General features: G+C 42.0%; 5 protein-coding genes across 7 annotated transcripts in view; 2 read left to right on the plus strand and 3 right to left on the minus strand.

The window, feature by feature from the left end:
• The window catches only part of LOC104709039 (probable LRR receptor-like serine/threonine-protein kinase At1g06840), a gene marked incomplete in the record, with an annotated part of 6,408 nt that extends 4,471 nt beyond the window's left edge, over positions 1-1,937 (minus strand). The window contains 8 exon segments of the mRNA XM_010425710.2: positions 82-153; positions 247-390; positions 496-567; positions 681-752; positions 939-1,089; positions 1,204-1,311; positions 1,572-1,706; positions 1,791-1,937. Of these exon segments, the coding sequence (XP_010424012.2) occupies positions 82-153; positions 247-390; positions 496-567; positions 681-752; positions 939-1,089; positions 1,204-1,306 (614 nt within the window).
• Positions 2,148-4,950, plus strand: LOC104709045 (RING finger and transmembrane domain-containing protein 2). 2 transcript variants are annotated; one of them, XM_010425718.2, is made up of 9 exons: positions 2,148-2,539; positions 2,687-3,212; positions 3,332-3,408; positions 3,517-3,685; positions 3,832-3,920; positions 4,054-4,218; positions 4,308-4,385; positions 4,472-4,575; positions 4,654-4,950. In XM_010425718.2, the coding sequence occupies exons 2-9, from the start codon at positions 2,693-2,695 to the stop codon at positions 4,757-4,759; spliced, it is 1,308 nt and encodes a 435-aa protein (XP_010424020.1). In that variant the 5' UTR covers positions 2,148-2,539; positions 2,687-2,692; the 3' UTR covers positions 4,760-4,950. The 2 variants fall into 2 exon arrangements, with proteins under 2 accessions (XP_010424020.1, XP_019084617.1); XM_019229072.1 differs by having other exon boundaries at positions 2,167-2,539; positions 2,673-3,212; positions 4,654-4,759.
• Positions 4,930-6,829, minus strand: LOC104709044. Of its 2 annotated transcripts, none has more exons than XM_010425717.2 (6): positions 6,626-6,829; positions 6,185-6,298; positions 5,974-6,099; positions 5,674-5,877; positions 5,435-5,602; positions 4,930-5,344 (listed from the first exon to the last, which is right to left on the minus strand). In XM_010425717.2, exons 1-6 carry the CDS (start codon positions 6,764-6,766, stop codon positions 5,036-5,038), a joined length of 1,062 nt encoding a protein of 353 aa, XP_010424019.1. In that variant the 5' UTR covers positions 6,767-6,829; the 3' UTR covers positions 4,930-5,035. The 2 variants fall into 2 exon arrangements, with proteins under 2 accessions (XP_010424019.1, XP_019084618.1); XM_019229073.1 differs by having other exon boundaries at positions 6,661-6,745.
• Positions 7,338-9,535, plus strand: LOC104709047. Its single transcript, XM_010425720.2, has 2 exons — positions 7,338-7,739; positions 7,895-9,535. The coding sequence occupies exon 2, from the start codon at positions 7,922-7,924 to the stop codon at positions 9,398-9,400; it is 1,479 nt and encodes a 492-aa protein (XP_010424022.1). The 5' UTR covers positions 7,338-7,739; positions 7,895-7,921; the 3' UTR covers positions 9,401-9,535.
• Positions 9,577-12,124, minus strand: part of LOC104709046 (protein PIN-LIKES 6-like) — a 3,438-nt gene continuing 890 nt past the window's right edge. The window contains exons 2-9 of the mRNA XM_010425719.2: positions 11,920-12,029; positions 11,721-11,806; positions 11,513-11,634; positions 10,675-10,905; positions 10,526-10,600; positions 10,302-10,402; positions 10,165-10,217; positions 9,577-10,072 (exon numbers count right to left, since the gene is read on the minus strand). Of these exons, the coding sequence (XP_010424021.1) occupies positions 9,762-10,072; positions 10,165-10,217; positions 10,302-10,402; positions 10,526-10,600; positions 10,675-10,905; positions 11,513-11,634; positions 11,721-11,806; positions 11,920-12,029 (1,089 nt within the window). The 3' untranslated portion in view covers positions 9,577-9,761. The remainder of the gene's footprint in view (positions 10,073-10,164; positions 10,218-10,301; positions 10,403-10,525; positions 10,601-10,674; positions 10,906-11,512; positions 11,635-11,720; positions 11,807-11,919; positions 12,030-12,124) is intronic.

Here is a 12,124-nt window from a genome sequence, read left to right on the forward strand (position 1 = left end):
TTTAGTTTGACCCTTTAAGGCTTTAGCATCATAATGTCACAAAATTATGGAAACACTGGCAACATTGTGGCAATGACTCACACATGAAAGATGTTAGTAAGATTGGAAAGCTCAAGTGGAATCTGTCCGCTCAACGAATTATTGTTGAAGTGACTGTACAAGGCCAAAAGAAAAATATTATGAGATGCTACTGGAAAACCTGCATCTAAGGTTGACATCAGTGTCTGGCTTGATGTTCAGACTCACAGATGTTTCACTTTTTTCAAGTTGGAAAAGGACTTTGGTATTGGTCCTGTGATGTTATTCTCATCTATCTGGAACCTGTTCAAGTTCGGAAGATAACCGAGTTCGCTTGGTAAAGACCCTGAAAGTTTGTTTCCATTCAGCAGCCTGAAAACATGTTACAGAATCAGAAGATAAACAAGGTGAACACATGTGCTTATCAAAAGTGTTCCATCTAGAGCAATGCTTATTTATCAGGTAGTTCCAACTTACAAGAGTACCAGGGATGATATCTGTCCTATTTCCTTCGGAATTGAACCACTTAAATTGTTCCACATGAAATCTCTTCATAGATTCAACATGAAAGAATAATTTTACAGTCAGTAGAAATTGGTGTAACCAAAATATAAGGCGTTCCCATATGCACACTTTGCAAAGCTTAACATCTTGAAACTTACAATATTTCAAGATGAACTAATTTTTGGAGCTCTGGTGACAAACTTCCAGAGAGGTTCATATTCATCAACAGGCTGCTTGACAACAAAAGAAAGGACATCACAGTCATGCAAACAATGGTTTGGAGAGAGAGAGAGAGAACAAAAAAAGACAAGGGAGCCAGCTTCTCCCAAAAGTTAAGCCTGTTAACTCCAGCAGACTAACAAGGAAAGCAAGAAGACACATACGGAAAAAGAAAAAGAAAAAGGACCAAGTCATACAGTTCTCGGACATGCAGGTAGTCGTCAGTACCAATCTCATTAAAGCAGATAACTCCTGTCCAATTTGATCTGCAAGGGTCTCCTCTGTTCCAATTTCTCAAATTGTCTTTAGGGTCAATTAAACTTCTCTTAACTGATCGTAAAGCAGTGACTGTGAACGGAAAAAGATAGTTGAAAATCAGGTAAGAGAAGATGGAATTTTGGGGAGCAGTATCGTTCTCAGAAACAAAGATAAGAAGAAGAAGAAGATTAAAACTGTAGTCACCTTCAGAAGGGTGTGTTCTTAGTGCATCGGCAAGAAGAAGGAGGAGAACACAACAAGACGCAACAAGGAGCGCATGTAGATAGACGCTTTGAGGCAACATCATGATACCTTAAGAAAACGTGACAGCGTAAGAAGCAGAAATATAGATGTATAAAGATTAAAGCAGTGTTGGTTTCTAGGAAGATGAAAGAAATCAATATGCGAGGGGGTATAAGATATGAGCAATTAAGTCAAATCCAACAGCAGCTGCACAAGGTGCTCGTATTTATGACAGAAATAGACACAAGAACTAAAATTCAAATCCAAGCATTCAAGAGCTCAAAGCCAAGAAAGATGATGACCTCACTGTTTGGATCAGCTATACATACCCAAAGTCAATATATGCAGACGACAATGCAGATCAAATCAAAGGGCACTAATCATCGTCGGGAAATTAATCGAGCGAGAGAAGAAATGACCTTGATGATGGGGGGTTCTTTGGTTTGATGATGATCTGGACTTGTCTGCCATTTAAAAAAATCAGAAAAGCATAAACCTTTACAACGCCCAAGTGGTAAAAAAAAGAATGTAAACTGGGTTGACTCTACCTGCTCGTCCAGGAGCACAATCGTGCCTCGTGCGTGAGCTTTTTTTTTGACAAAAATAAGAAAGCCATTACAATCGATCGGCAAAACCCAACCCAACCTAACATAGACGGCGTTTTGAAAGTGACCGACCCCCCCCCCCAGAGAGAGACAAAGAGAGACGCGCTCTTTGTGGGTCCTTTTTCTTCTCATTGTTGTCATATTAATGGTCAACTCCTCCTTTCTTCTCAGTCCATCTATTTTTTACACAAACATATATATTTTTTGCCCATTTAGGCTATAGGCCCATGAGTTATTAAGTAGGCTTGCATTAAAAAAAAAGCCCATATAGAAATGGATTATTAAAGCAGTCTGTCGCTCCCTTAATTAAGTAAGTCAACCTTTGGGATTGGATTCACAATACTACAACAACAACAACAACAATTCGTCCTACAGTACTTGGAAAAATAAAAACAAATCTCAACCGTTGATTCACACAGACGATTCTCATCATCATCAGTTCTCTCTCTCTCTCGTCTCCGCAGCAGCTAGCCGGATCTCCGTTGTCTTCTTCCTCTGGGCCTCCGTTTACTTGAACCCCCTTTTTTTCTTTTGGTTTCGTTTTCGTCTCTAGTCAAAGCGATCGCCTACTATTCCCCTCTTATCCAATTAATCTTTAGGGTTTCCTCGTACACGATGATATATATGTATGAGCTAAATACGATTTGATTTCCTCTGTTTTTTCCCATCCTCCTCCTCCTCCTCCGTTGCAGGTAGCTTTATTCCTATCTTTTAATTTATATAATTATTTTCCTCTAGACTCGTCGTTGCTTTATCTATGTAAACGCGTTTTCACGATTTCTACCACTGTTTGTTTAATCACCTTCGATCGATTGATTTCTTTAGGGTTTTCTTTTCAGGCCTTGATGGAAACGCCCGGCTCCAATCATGACTCCTTCAGGGGTTCTTCTCCCCGTAGAAACTCCATCCTCTCTGCTTCTAACATCATCCAGGCCCCCATCTCAACCTTGTTAGAGTATTCGGGTCTCTTTCGAACAAGGCCAAGTCTTCCTCCTAGTCATGAGGCTGAAACGCTCGTTCCTGATGATTCTGCAGCAGCAGGTATCTCCTCTGGGGAGGTTGCCATTAGGATCATTGGCAACGCCGAGCACGATGCTGCTCAAACTGATAACAACAATGCTCTTATTAGGGATTCCGCTGCTGGACAGTCTGAAGCTTTGGGTTCTGCTTCTTCTCAGGTTGATCCCTTGGCTGCTCCTCCTCCTCAAGGTGGTGCCTCTCAGCCCGAATCTGCCCCTGGAGACGCCGCAACCCGGGATTCTCCTTACCAAAGATATGATATTCAGCAGGCTGCTCGCTGGATTGAGCAAATTCTTCCCTTTTCTTTGCTTCTGTTGGTTGTTTTTATCCGCCAGCATTTGCAGGGTATTAATATCTCTCCTATCCTCTATCCCTTTGTGTCTCTTTTTCTCATCATCGCCACTTGTTCTTGTTGTTTCCATCTCTCTCACTGTCTCTTTTACTTTTCCTGCTATCTCTCTCAGGCTTCTTTGTTGCTATTTGGATTGCTGCTGTCATGTTCAAGTCTAATGATATTCTCAAGAAGCAAACTGCGTTGAAGGTTTTTGAGTTTTTGCATTTTACTTTATTTCTTTTCCAATTCCAAATTTCACACTATTGCTTAGTCTAAGCCTCAAGCACGTCTCTTATATATATTTATTAATTACAGGGTGAGAGGCATATTTCGGCATTAATTGGAATCTCTGTAGCGTTTTCGGCCCATGTTGTTGGTGTTTATTGGTGGTTTCGGAAGGATGACCTCTTGTATCCCTTAATCATGCTGCCTCCAAAATCCATACCACCTTTCTGGCATGCCATTTTTATCATAGTGGTGAATGGTCTGTTCCTTTCTCTGCTTTATTGTTTCCCTTTCCTTAATGAGTCTCGTTTACACTTCTCTTATTCATGCATTATTCCCTATATGATTCATTGTAGCATCCTGTTGGATCATTTAGTGACTTTTTCTTGTGCCTATATTCCTCAGATACACTTGTCCGGCAAGCCTCTATGATTTTCAAGTGTTTTCTCTTGATGTACTACAAGAACAGTAGGGGTCGAAATTATCGTAAACAGGTGATGTAGGACAAAATATATATATATTCTCTCCTTTACCTATATATACAGTTTAACCTAGCCTGCCTCGCTATGCGTCTGTGACATACCTTTGGCAAGCGATTCATAATTTGGTTATTCATTTTCTATGCAGGGCCAATTGCTAACTTTGGTTGAATATTTGATGCTTCTGTATCGCTCTTTACTGCCTACCCCTGTATGGTACCGTTTCTTCTTGAACAAGGATTATGGAAGCCTTTTCTCCTCTCTTATGACGGGATTGTACCTTACTTTCAAGCTCACTTCAGTAGTTGAGAAGGTAGGTTTCTTTTTCTAGAATTTTTTACTCAATTCTTTTTTTCTTTTTATTTGTGGAAGCTGAGAGGGGAAATTGGGAATGAAATTCAGGTTCAATCCTTCTTTACGGCATTGAAGGCTTTGTCTCGTAAAGAGGTGCACTACGGATCGTATGCAACTACAGAGCAGGTACAAATTAATTCTTGCAGATTCAAATCTAGCTTATGCCTCTTAAGGGTTTAAGCCCACATGAAGTGTCTTTCTAATGTGTGCAGGTAAATGCGGCAGGCGACCTGTGTGCCATCTGCCAGGAAAAGATGCACACCCCAATTCTTCTTCGTTGCAAACACTTGTTTTGCGAAGATTGCGTTTCAGAATGGTGAGGTGTTTTTGCATATAGTAATTGTCTTTTGTGTATGAATCTGGATGTTGATCGAATGTGATTATGACTGGGCAGGTTTGAGAGAGAGAGGACGTGTCCTCTGTGCAGGGCCTTGGTCAAACCAGCAGATCTAAAATCATTCGGTGATGGATCCACCAGCCTCTTCTTCCAGATTTTCTGATTAGAACACATACACGAGGAGTCCAAAGTAAAAAAAAATACCATCAAGACTCACTTGCTCACTCGATAGTTTTCTTAGAGAGTATTTCTATACAATGCCATTCAAGCTGTGAACGAAAGACACCACTGATGATGCCTTGGAAGATGTTCATACAATGTCATTTGTTAATATGAATGAAATCACCTTTTATATTACGTAGCAAAAAATAGTCTGATATCATCGTGAATGCACAAGCACGACAAAAACAAATAAATAATAATTTCAATATCAATGAATTTAAGAAGCTGAAACCACACTTGGACACATACTGCTTTCTTCAGCGACTACGATGATCTCTTTAATCATATCTCGACTCGGAGACTGTGTGCCCTCCTCAGCCGCAGGTGAAGAAGTCATCGAGGTTGATACAAAAGGGTAAACAGATGTCACCTCTTCACTGCCCTCGTCTATGTACACAACGTCCTGCATCGTGAGCTGGTGGTATTCTACTATCTCCCTCAAGAACCGGTTCTCCCTTGCATAAATCGAGTTTTCATGAGCCAACCGTGCTTTCTCTGCCAGGAGGCTCTCCAGCTGGAGCCGAATCTGATACATCCACAACAGAGTAGTTAGATGGAAATGCAACACACAAATGTTTTGGAGATGAGGGAGGTCAGGTCACACAATTTGTTTTACCAAATCTTCGTCTGCAGGGTTGTTTCCTTTCTCACGGTGATTCTCCCTCAGGTGTTTGTTCTCTTCTTCAAGCTGAGCGCAACGCTCTTTCGCAAATGCAAGATCTGCTTTCATAGTTTTCAGCTCACGGAGGAGGAGTTTTGCTTTAGCAGCGGTGGCCATCGCCACCTGCAGCTCACACAAGAAACTATCAAGGAACAGAGCTATTACGAATAACTAGTTAAAAGAGTAGACCTTACATCGCGAGATGCCTTGAGTTGAGTTTCATGCTCCATATGATTTAACTGCATTGGCTGCTCTGGAGACTTTTTCCATGAGGAACTTACTCCGTAAGATTGATTCTGAATCTCATCTTCACCAACAGTTCCTCTTCGTCTGGTTTGAAGTTTTCGTGTTTCCTGGATGATATCAGCTGTTTTGTTCTCAACGAGTGTTCGGCCTTCCTAGAGATATCAAGGAACAACAGATCTAAATAAAGCAGTATCAACCAAGAAGAATGAAACACCGGAATGAATATGATGACAGAGATGAAGAAAAACCTCAAAGGCTTTCTCAAAAGTGTCACCGATCTGATTAAGAGAAGATGCAAGCTTATCCAGCCCTCTCCGAAGCTTCGGATTATCCATTTTCTTGAAACCTTCATCTGATAGGTATGAAAACCGGGACTAGAGAAACAAAGACCAAAAGAGTCCATGATGACCAGAGAGAGGATGGATCATGAATGTAGTTGAAATCAGCAAAAACAAAAACCTGAGATGTTGTTGAGGTCGTATCAATAGATTTATCATCTTCAATCACAGATTTTGCTTTGTGGGCTATGGCTCCCCACAAGCTCTTTGGCTCGGTCGCGTATGCCGTAAAGTTCTGCAGTATACATCCGCAGAAAACACATACATAGGATCAATGAGAGAAGAAAGATCATCATGCTCCGCAGATTATAATTAATAATCACAACTCCTAATGGCATGCTAATGCAACGTTGGTTGGTTGACAGCTAAATAAATATATAAGCATTACAGCCTGATTTAACGAACAAGATTCGATCTGGAGCTGAATCTGATCAGATAGTTGAGAGCATTAACAGAGTCAAAAGTCGTCAAAGGTTAGTCACTATGGATTGGACATCCTAAGAGCGGATCGTGTAACCGTAGAAACGTAAAGCAATCAGTTGAGGGCCAAAAATGGAGAAACCTTAGATCTGGGTTGGTCAAAAGCAGGGGACTCACGCGTTGTGAAGGATCTATCTTTGACGGCGGTGATGCTCTCCGGTGGAAGCTGATCCTCCTTGAAAGTGGCAAAATTTCCGATCCCCTGCCTTCTCCTGTACGCCATATGTTAGGTTCCCTTGTTTTTTTTTTCGGTTAGTTCTCAAACAAGTTAAATCACCAGCTTAGAAAGAGGAGAGACGTTTTGATATTAGTATAATCAAAAAAAGTGCAAGGACAAAAATTGATGGATGCGGACCCACGAGGCTCGAAAGAAAGAAAGCCAGTGATAATTTTATTTAGTCTCTTTGTTAATGTCCCTTGGACAACCCGACAGGATTTGTGTGTTTTAAATCTGACCAGCTAAATTTCCATGGAGAACATCTCATCTTCATTCCCAAATCCAGTTCAATATACACCATCCGTATTCCCCATCTCAAAACTGGTCAATGCCAGAAAACTTGTCCACTCCAGTAGCATTCATCCGTATTCAATGAGTTGCCGACGCCCACAACACATTTCTACCACTTGAGGAATCTCTGCTTAATCATTTCTTTACTAGTACGTTGACTATTATAATATCAACAACACACATCCACCTAATTAAGTTATGGATTTACTGGAACCCTCTAACCTAGGAAGTTCACCTCTGTTCTGTATGAATATGATGGCCATCCTGTCCATGCTCCTTCCTCTTTAATATGTATGTTGTATGGTTTTGGAACACTAGAAAGACAAAATATGTTCTCCTTCCTCTTTCATCAGTTTCTGCTTTTGGCAATTTCACAGAGAATCTTAGGAAACTAGCACTATTTCAAGACCCTCTTCATGACTCGGAGACTTTAGAGGGAGGGAGTGAGTCTATTAGATAAGCGTAAAAAACAGAAAAACAAAAGGAGAAATATGATGCCCTGCGAAATTTACAACACCCGGCACCCCCATCCGTCCGTCGTCGTTGACGGTTGACCCCTTCTCCGCCATACAATCCCAACGCCCTGTTTCTGCCATTTTTTTTTTGTTGCATCGAAACCATTCCTTGTTTGCTTGGGAGAGATGAAGGCTTCCTCCTAGGTTTGTGAAGATCCTGGCGTTTTTCTTGGGTAATATTTTTTCTCTTTTTCTCTTTTAATTCTTTTGGAAATTCGAGAGAGCAATTGGAGATAGCGCGGATGTATGTATCCGCTCATTCATATGGTGTGATCTCACCCCTGCTTGGGTCATGATTTTTTTATATATCTCCCACTTTTCATTTCAGACCTCAAAGTTACCACCTTTGGATCTGATGGAATCACAACCTCAGAGATCTTCTGATGATGATAGGGATAGCAATTCAATCCCATCTTCGGCGTGTAATCTATGCGGAAGAGTTGTTCAATCTGCTTCCGATGATCTTGAAATCTTTAGCTTATGTGTAGACTGTAAGTTTTTGTTGCTTGAAGATTTCGGCACCCCTGCCCCTCCCCTGTCCCGGAGGCAGACTCCTAGTAGTAGTAGTAGAAGAAGAAGAAGAAGAAGAAGGGGGAGGATGAGAACTAGGCACGACAGCTCTGAGTCTGTCGGTGATCTTTCCACCCAACAACAATTCACACACTTGATAAGCATCGCAAGACAAAGCCTTTCAACCGTTCATGCTAGTGATGACCAGCGAACTAGCTCCCATACCACTCCTACCGGTTCGACAAGATGGCCACTTTTCTCAGAATCTGAAAGTGACGATTTTGGCAACTTTGGCGAAACCGATTCAAACGCTAGTTTTAGCCTCTACAGGTTCTCCCATGGTGATTATAGGGATGATGCCATTTCTTTTAGTGCTTACGGTGGTGGGGAGTCTGATGCTTCCACGGACAGGCATCCGGAAATCTTTGTTCAACCAGACGACAGGAGCGATATTGACTTTGACACTGATATAGACCCGATGCATGCTGGTCTTAACCAGTGGAACTCTGACGAAGACGACAGGGAATGGGACGAAGGAGCGGGTCCATCTGGGGTTTCCCGAACACGGTATCGAAATTATTTGGCAAGTCCAAGTGAGAGCTACAGCTCCATGACTCGGTTTGATTCACCTGAGTTGGAGAGAGGGTTTCGTCAAAGAATTCTAGAGAGGAGGCAGGCGCTATCTCGCAACATCTTCACTGGTTTGGAGGATATGGAGTTCTCCCCTTATGCTGCAAATGTTGATGATTATCTTGATGAGAGGGGCTTTGAGGAACTGCTTGAGCAACTTGCCGACGCTGACAATTCCAGAAGAGGTGCACCACCTGCATCGGTGACTTGCGTCAGGAATCTTCCAAAGGTTGTCATTGGAGAGGAGCATGTAAACAAGGGACTAGTCTGTGCTATCTGCAAAGAGCTTTTCACCCTCCGCAATGAAACCACGCAGCTTCCGTGTCTACATCTGTACCATGCTCATTGTATCGTACCTTGGTTGAATGCCCGTAACTCTTGTCCGCTCTGCCGTTACGAGCTCCCAACAGATGATAAAGATTACGAGGAGGGAAGGCAGAATGTACTGGATGTGAGCGAGGATAGCTCCTCCTCTGATGCTGGCACAGACGCGGGAGAAGAGGAATATGTTGAGAGCGAGCCTGGTGTGAGCAGAGTTAGCAGAGGAAGATGGCTGTTTCTGGCTGCTGCGCCAGTGGTGGGTCTGGTGGGCGTTGTGTTGGCAATGTGGCTAAGCAACCCACAGAGGAGAGATATAGCAGTCTCTCATAGCCAAAGGGGGAACAGAACCAGAAGATGGCTGCCATTTTTCTGACTGATACCCACTTCCCTTGTAACTCTAGAATCTCTCAGACCCTAAAAGATACTTGAGTTTTTTTATCTGCTGGTTATTGACTTCTATTGTTTCCACATGTTAGTTTAATTGAAGTTTAACCAAAGTTGTGCTGTGTGTCGTGTGTTTCAAATAAATATTACTTGATATATCCAGAGAAAAAAAAAGGTAGTCCCAGCAGGCATCAGTTGATAGAAGTTACATTTACACAGGAATTAAATAAAATAACTTTGATGCTGACAAAAAGAAAAGGAAAAAAAAAAAACTTTGGATTGGTTCAGGCACATATGAGACGCCCCTGGACTTGTATAGTAGCCAGATCAATGTGTCAATAAGAAAGAATTCAGAAGAGTATGTTGATGTACAGTACCATCCATCCAGCCATTGAGAAGATGGCGAAAATGTGAACCCAGAAAAGCACAGCAGCTGACTCCCTTCCACAGCCTCTAAGGTTCGCAACAGCTCCTGAAAGCACTGATGTAGGCATTGTGTGTTGAAGGAGTAGCACAAATCGGAACATCTTGTCCTCAGCAGGAAGGAATCCAAGTTTGTCTGCTAGTGTCACTATTCCTAGTCCTACTGGTGGCACCAACACCAACCGTCCAAATATAATAGCCGCTGTAGTCTTGAAACCAAGTTTTGAACTTCCTGGTCCTAAAATTTAGTCAAGGAATCAATAAGTTCCATATGATGGATGGGGCTAAAAACAAAAACAGTATGAAAAGAGAGCAACAACACAACCCTACCGTTAATGAGATTTCCTCCCAGTGCCAGTAAGATACACGGTATCATGGCGTCCCTGATAGCCAAAGGTTTTTTACAGTTATTAAAACATTATATCGCAGCTGCTTGCCAGAAGACAAAAAAAGAGGGTGCTGTTTACCCAAGAATCATGCAGCTGTCTGTGAAGAAGAAAAGAGGTGCACCATTTGTGAATATCAACTTCTTCGTGAAAGGTATTGCACCAAGTATCATGGCAAGGATCTGAAGGTAACACAAACACGTCTACTTTAAGTAACATGGTAAAGGCAACTGCAAGGTCTCTTGTGAGTCTTGAATCTCTTGATCATCGGATAATACAGGAGAACTGAAAGGCGAGATACTTACCGAAGCAACTATTGCAGGCTGGACTATTTGCTTCAGTTTCAACTTCTCATAGAGGTAAACAAAGATCTGTGTAATCTACATCACAGAGCAAAATATTTAAACAAAAAAACCCTGAATCATTGAATTAAAATCTATAACTGCATTTCCACCTTGCTTTTCCTTGAATCCCCTCTTCCTCTAGGTTCGGTGCTCTGTACAGGCAGGAGAACTTGAGCAGGCGAAATGTCCTTGGGGGAATTTTGAATAAGCAAGGGGACTTGCTCTGGAGCAGCATCTACTGGAAGGTGTTTCAAAGGAAGATTATCTTCTTCAGCATCAAACCCTTCTGGAGGAGGAGCAAACATCTGGTACACATATGTGTAGAGAATGATGGCACCAACCTAACATACAAGTTATACCTCACGGTTATTCAAAGTTTCTCAGAGAGAATCATCATGGAAACTAGCAGGAGGGAACCGAAACAATATTTAAATCCATGGACACTGATGACACACAGTAGACTGGAACTAAGGATCCTAAACAAAATAGTTACAATGTCTCATAAGTACATATCAAGCTCCTCTTCATCAAAACAGAAAAAAGGCAGAAAGCCAAGAAAGTGTGTCACTGTAAAGGGCGAGACAGCAAAGACGAAAACTTGGGAAGCTAATGATGCTCTGATTCTATAGTACGTAGTTTTAAGAGAGAGAGAGAGAGAGAGAGAGAGAGAGAGAGAGAGAGAGAGAGAGAGAGAGAGAGAGAGAGAGAGAGAGAGAGAGAGAGAGAGAGAGAGAGAGAGAGAGAGAGAGAGAGAGAGAGAGAGAGAGAGAGAGAGAGAGAGAGAGAGAGAGAGAGAGAGAGAGAGAGAGAGAGAGAGAGAGAGAGAGAGAGAGAGAGAGAGAGAGAGAGAGAGAGAGAGAGAGAGAGAGAGAGAGAGAGAGAGAGAGAGAGAGAGAGAGAGAGAGAGAGAGAGAGAGAGAGAGAGAGAGAGAGAGAGAGAAAGGGTACCCATTGACCAAAGGATATATAAGCAGTGCCATCAATGCTACATTTTTCGGAGTCACCGAAAGGGTTGGAGGTATCCCTACATAGAGCCGCTAGTAAAACAAGAGGCACATTGCCAATGTTACCTGAGAAACAAACAAAAATAAATAAAAAAGTGAGACTAGTGTCAGTCAGAGCAGACAAGAGAGTCTTAGGGAAAAGGGTGTCTAACCAACTCCAATTTGTATGATAGTGAATTTGAAGTAAGGGTAAGGTGGACGAATGATGGTAGCAACAATGAAACCGATGATCNTAGGGGTTGGACTTGGGTTGGAATCCGGAAGAGAGGGGAAGAATAAAACAGAGGAAGTTAGAGAGAGAGAGAGAGAGAGTCTCTCTGATGATNCTGGAGAGCTGCTATTATGGTGTATAAAAGACAAGGGAGTAAGATGGAAACAAACCACTGAAGCATTTTGTGGAGAGTGACGGCTTGTCCGAGCTGGGAGAAGATCAAGCAGGGAAGCAAAAGCGAGAAGACTAACTGTATGACACACAGTTTCAAAGTTATGCTTTTTTTTTTTAACAAGTTCAAAGATGCAGGGGTTGGGGTTGTAAAGGAAAAAAAAAAAAAAAAAA

This window comes from Camelina sativa, chromosome 8 (genome assembly GCF_000633955.1).
Source record: "Camelina sativa cultivar DH55 chromosome 8, Cs, whole genome shotgun sequence".
In the NCBI taxonomy this organism is placed as follows: domain Eukaryota; kingdom Viridiplantae; phylum Streptophyta; class Magnoliopsida; order Brassicales; family Brassicaceae; genus Camelina; species Camelina sativa.

Bases quoted from the DNA above. Each gene is read 5' to 3' on its own strand.
- LOC104709047 (XM_010425720.2), top strand. From the start codon at position 7,922: ATGGAATCACAACCTCAGAGATCTTCTGATGATGATAGGGATAGCAAT.
- LOC104709044 (XM_010425717.2), bottom strand. From the start codon at position 6,766: ATGGCGTACAGGAGAAGGCAGGGGATCGGAAATTTTGCCACTTTCAAG. The intron at 5,603-5,673 runs GTAAGGTCTACT...TGTGAGCTGCAG, and splicing joins AACTCAAGGCATCTCGCGAT to GTGGCGATGGCCACCGCTGC. The intron at 5,345-5,434 runs GTAAAACAAATT...TGGATGTATCAG, and splicing joins ACCCTGCAGACGAAGATTTG to ATTCGGCTCCAGCTGGAGAG.
- LOC104709045 (XM_010425718.2), top strand. From the start codon at position 2,693: ATGGAAACGCCCGGCTCCAATCATGACTCCTTCAGGGGTTCTTCTCCC. The intron at 4,386-4,471 runs GTACAAATTAAT...TAATGTGTGCAG, and splicing joins CGTATGCAACTACAGAGCAG to GTAAATGCGGCAGGCGACCT. The intron at 4,576-4,653 runs GTGAGGTGTTTT...ATGACTGGGCAG, and splicing joins GAAGATTGCGTTTCAGAATG to GTTTGAGAGAGAGAGGACGT.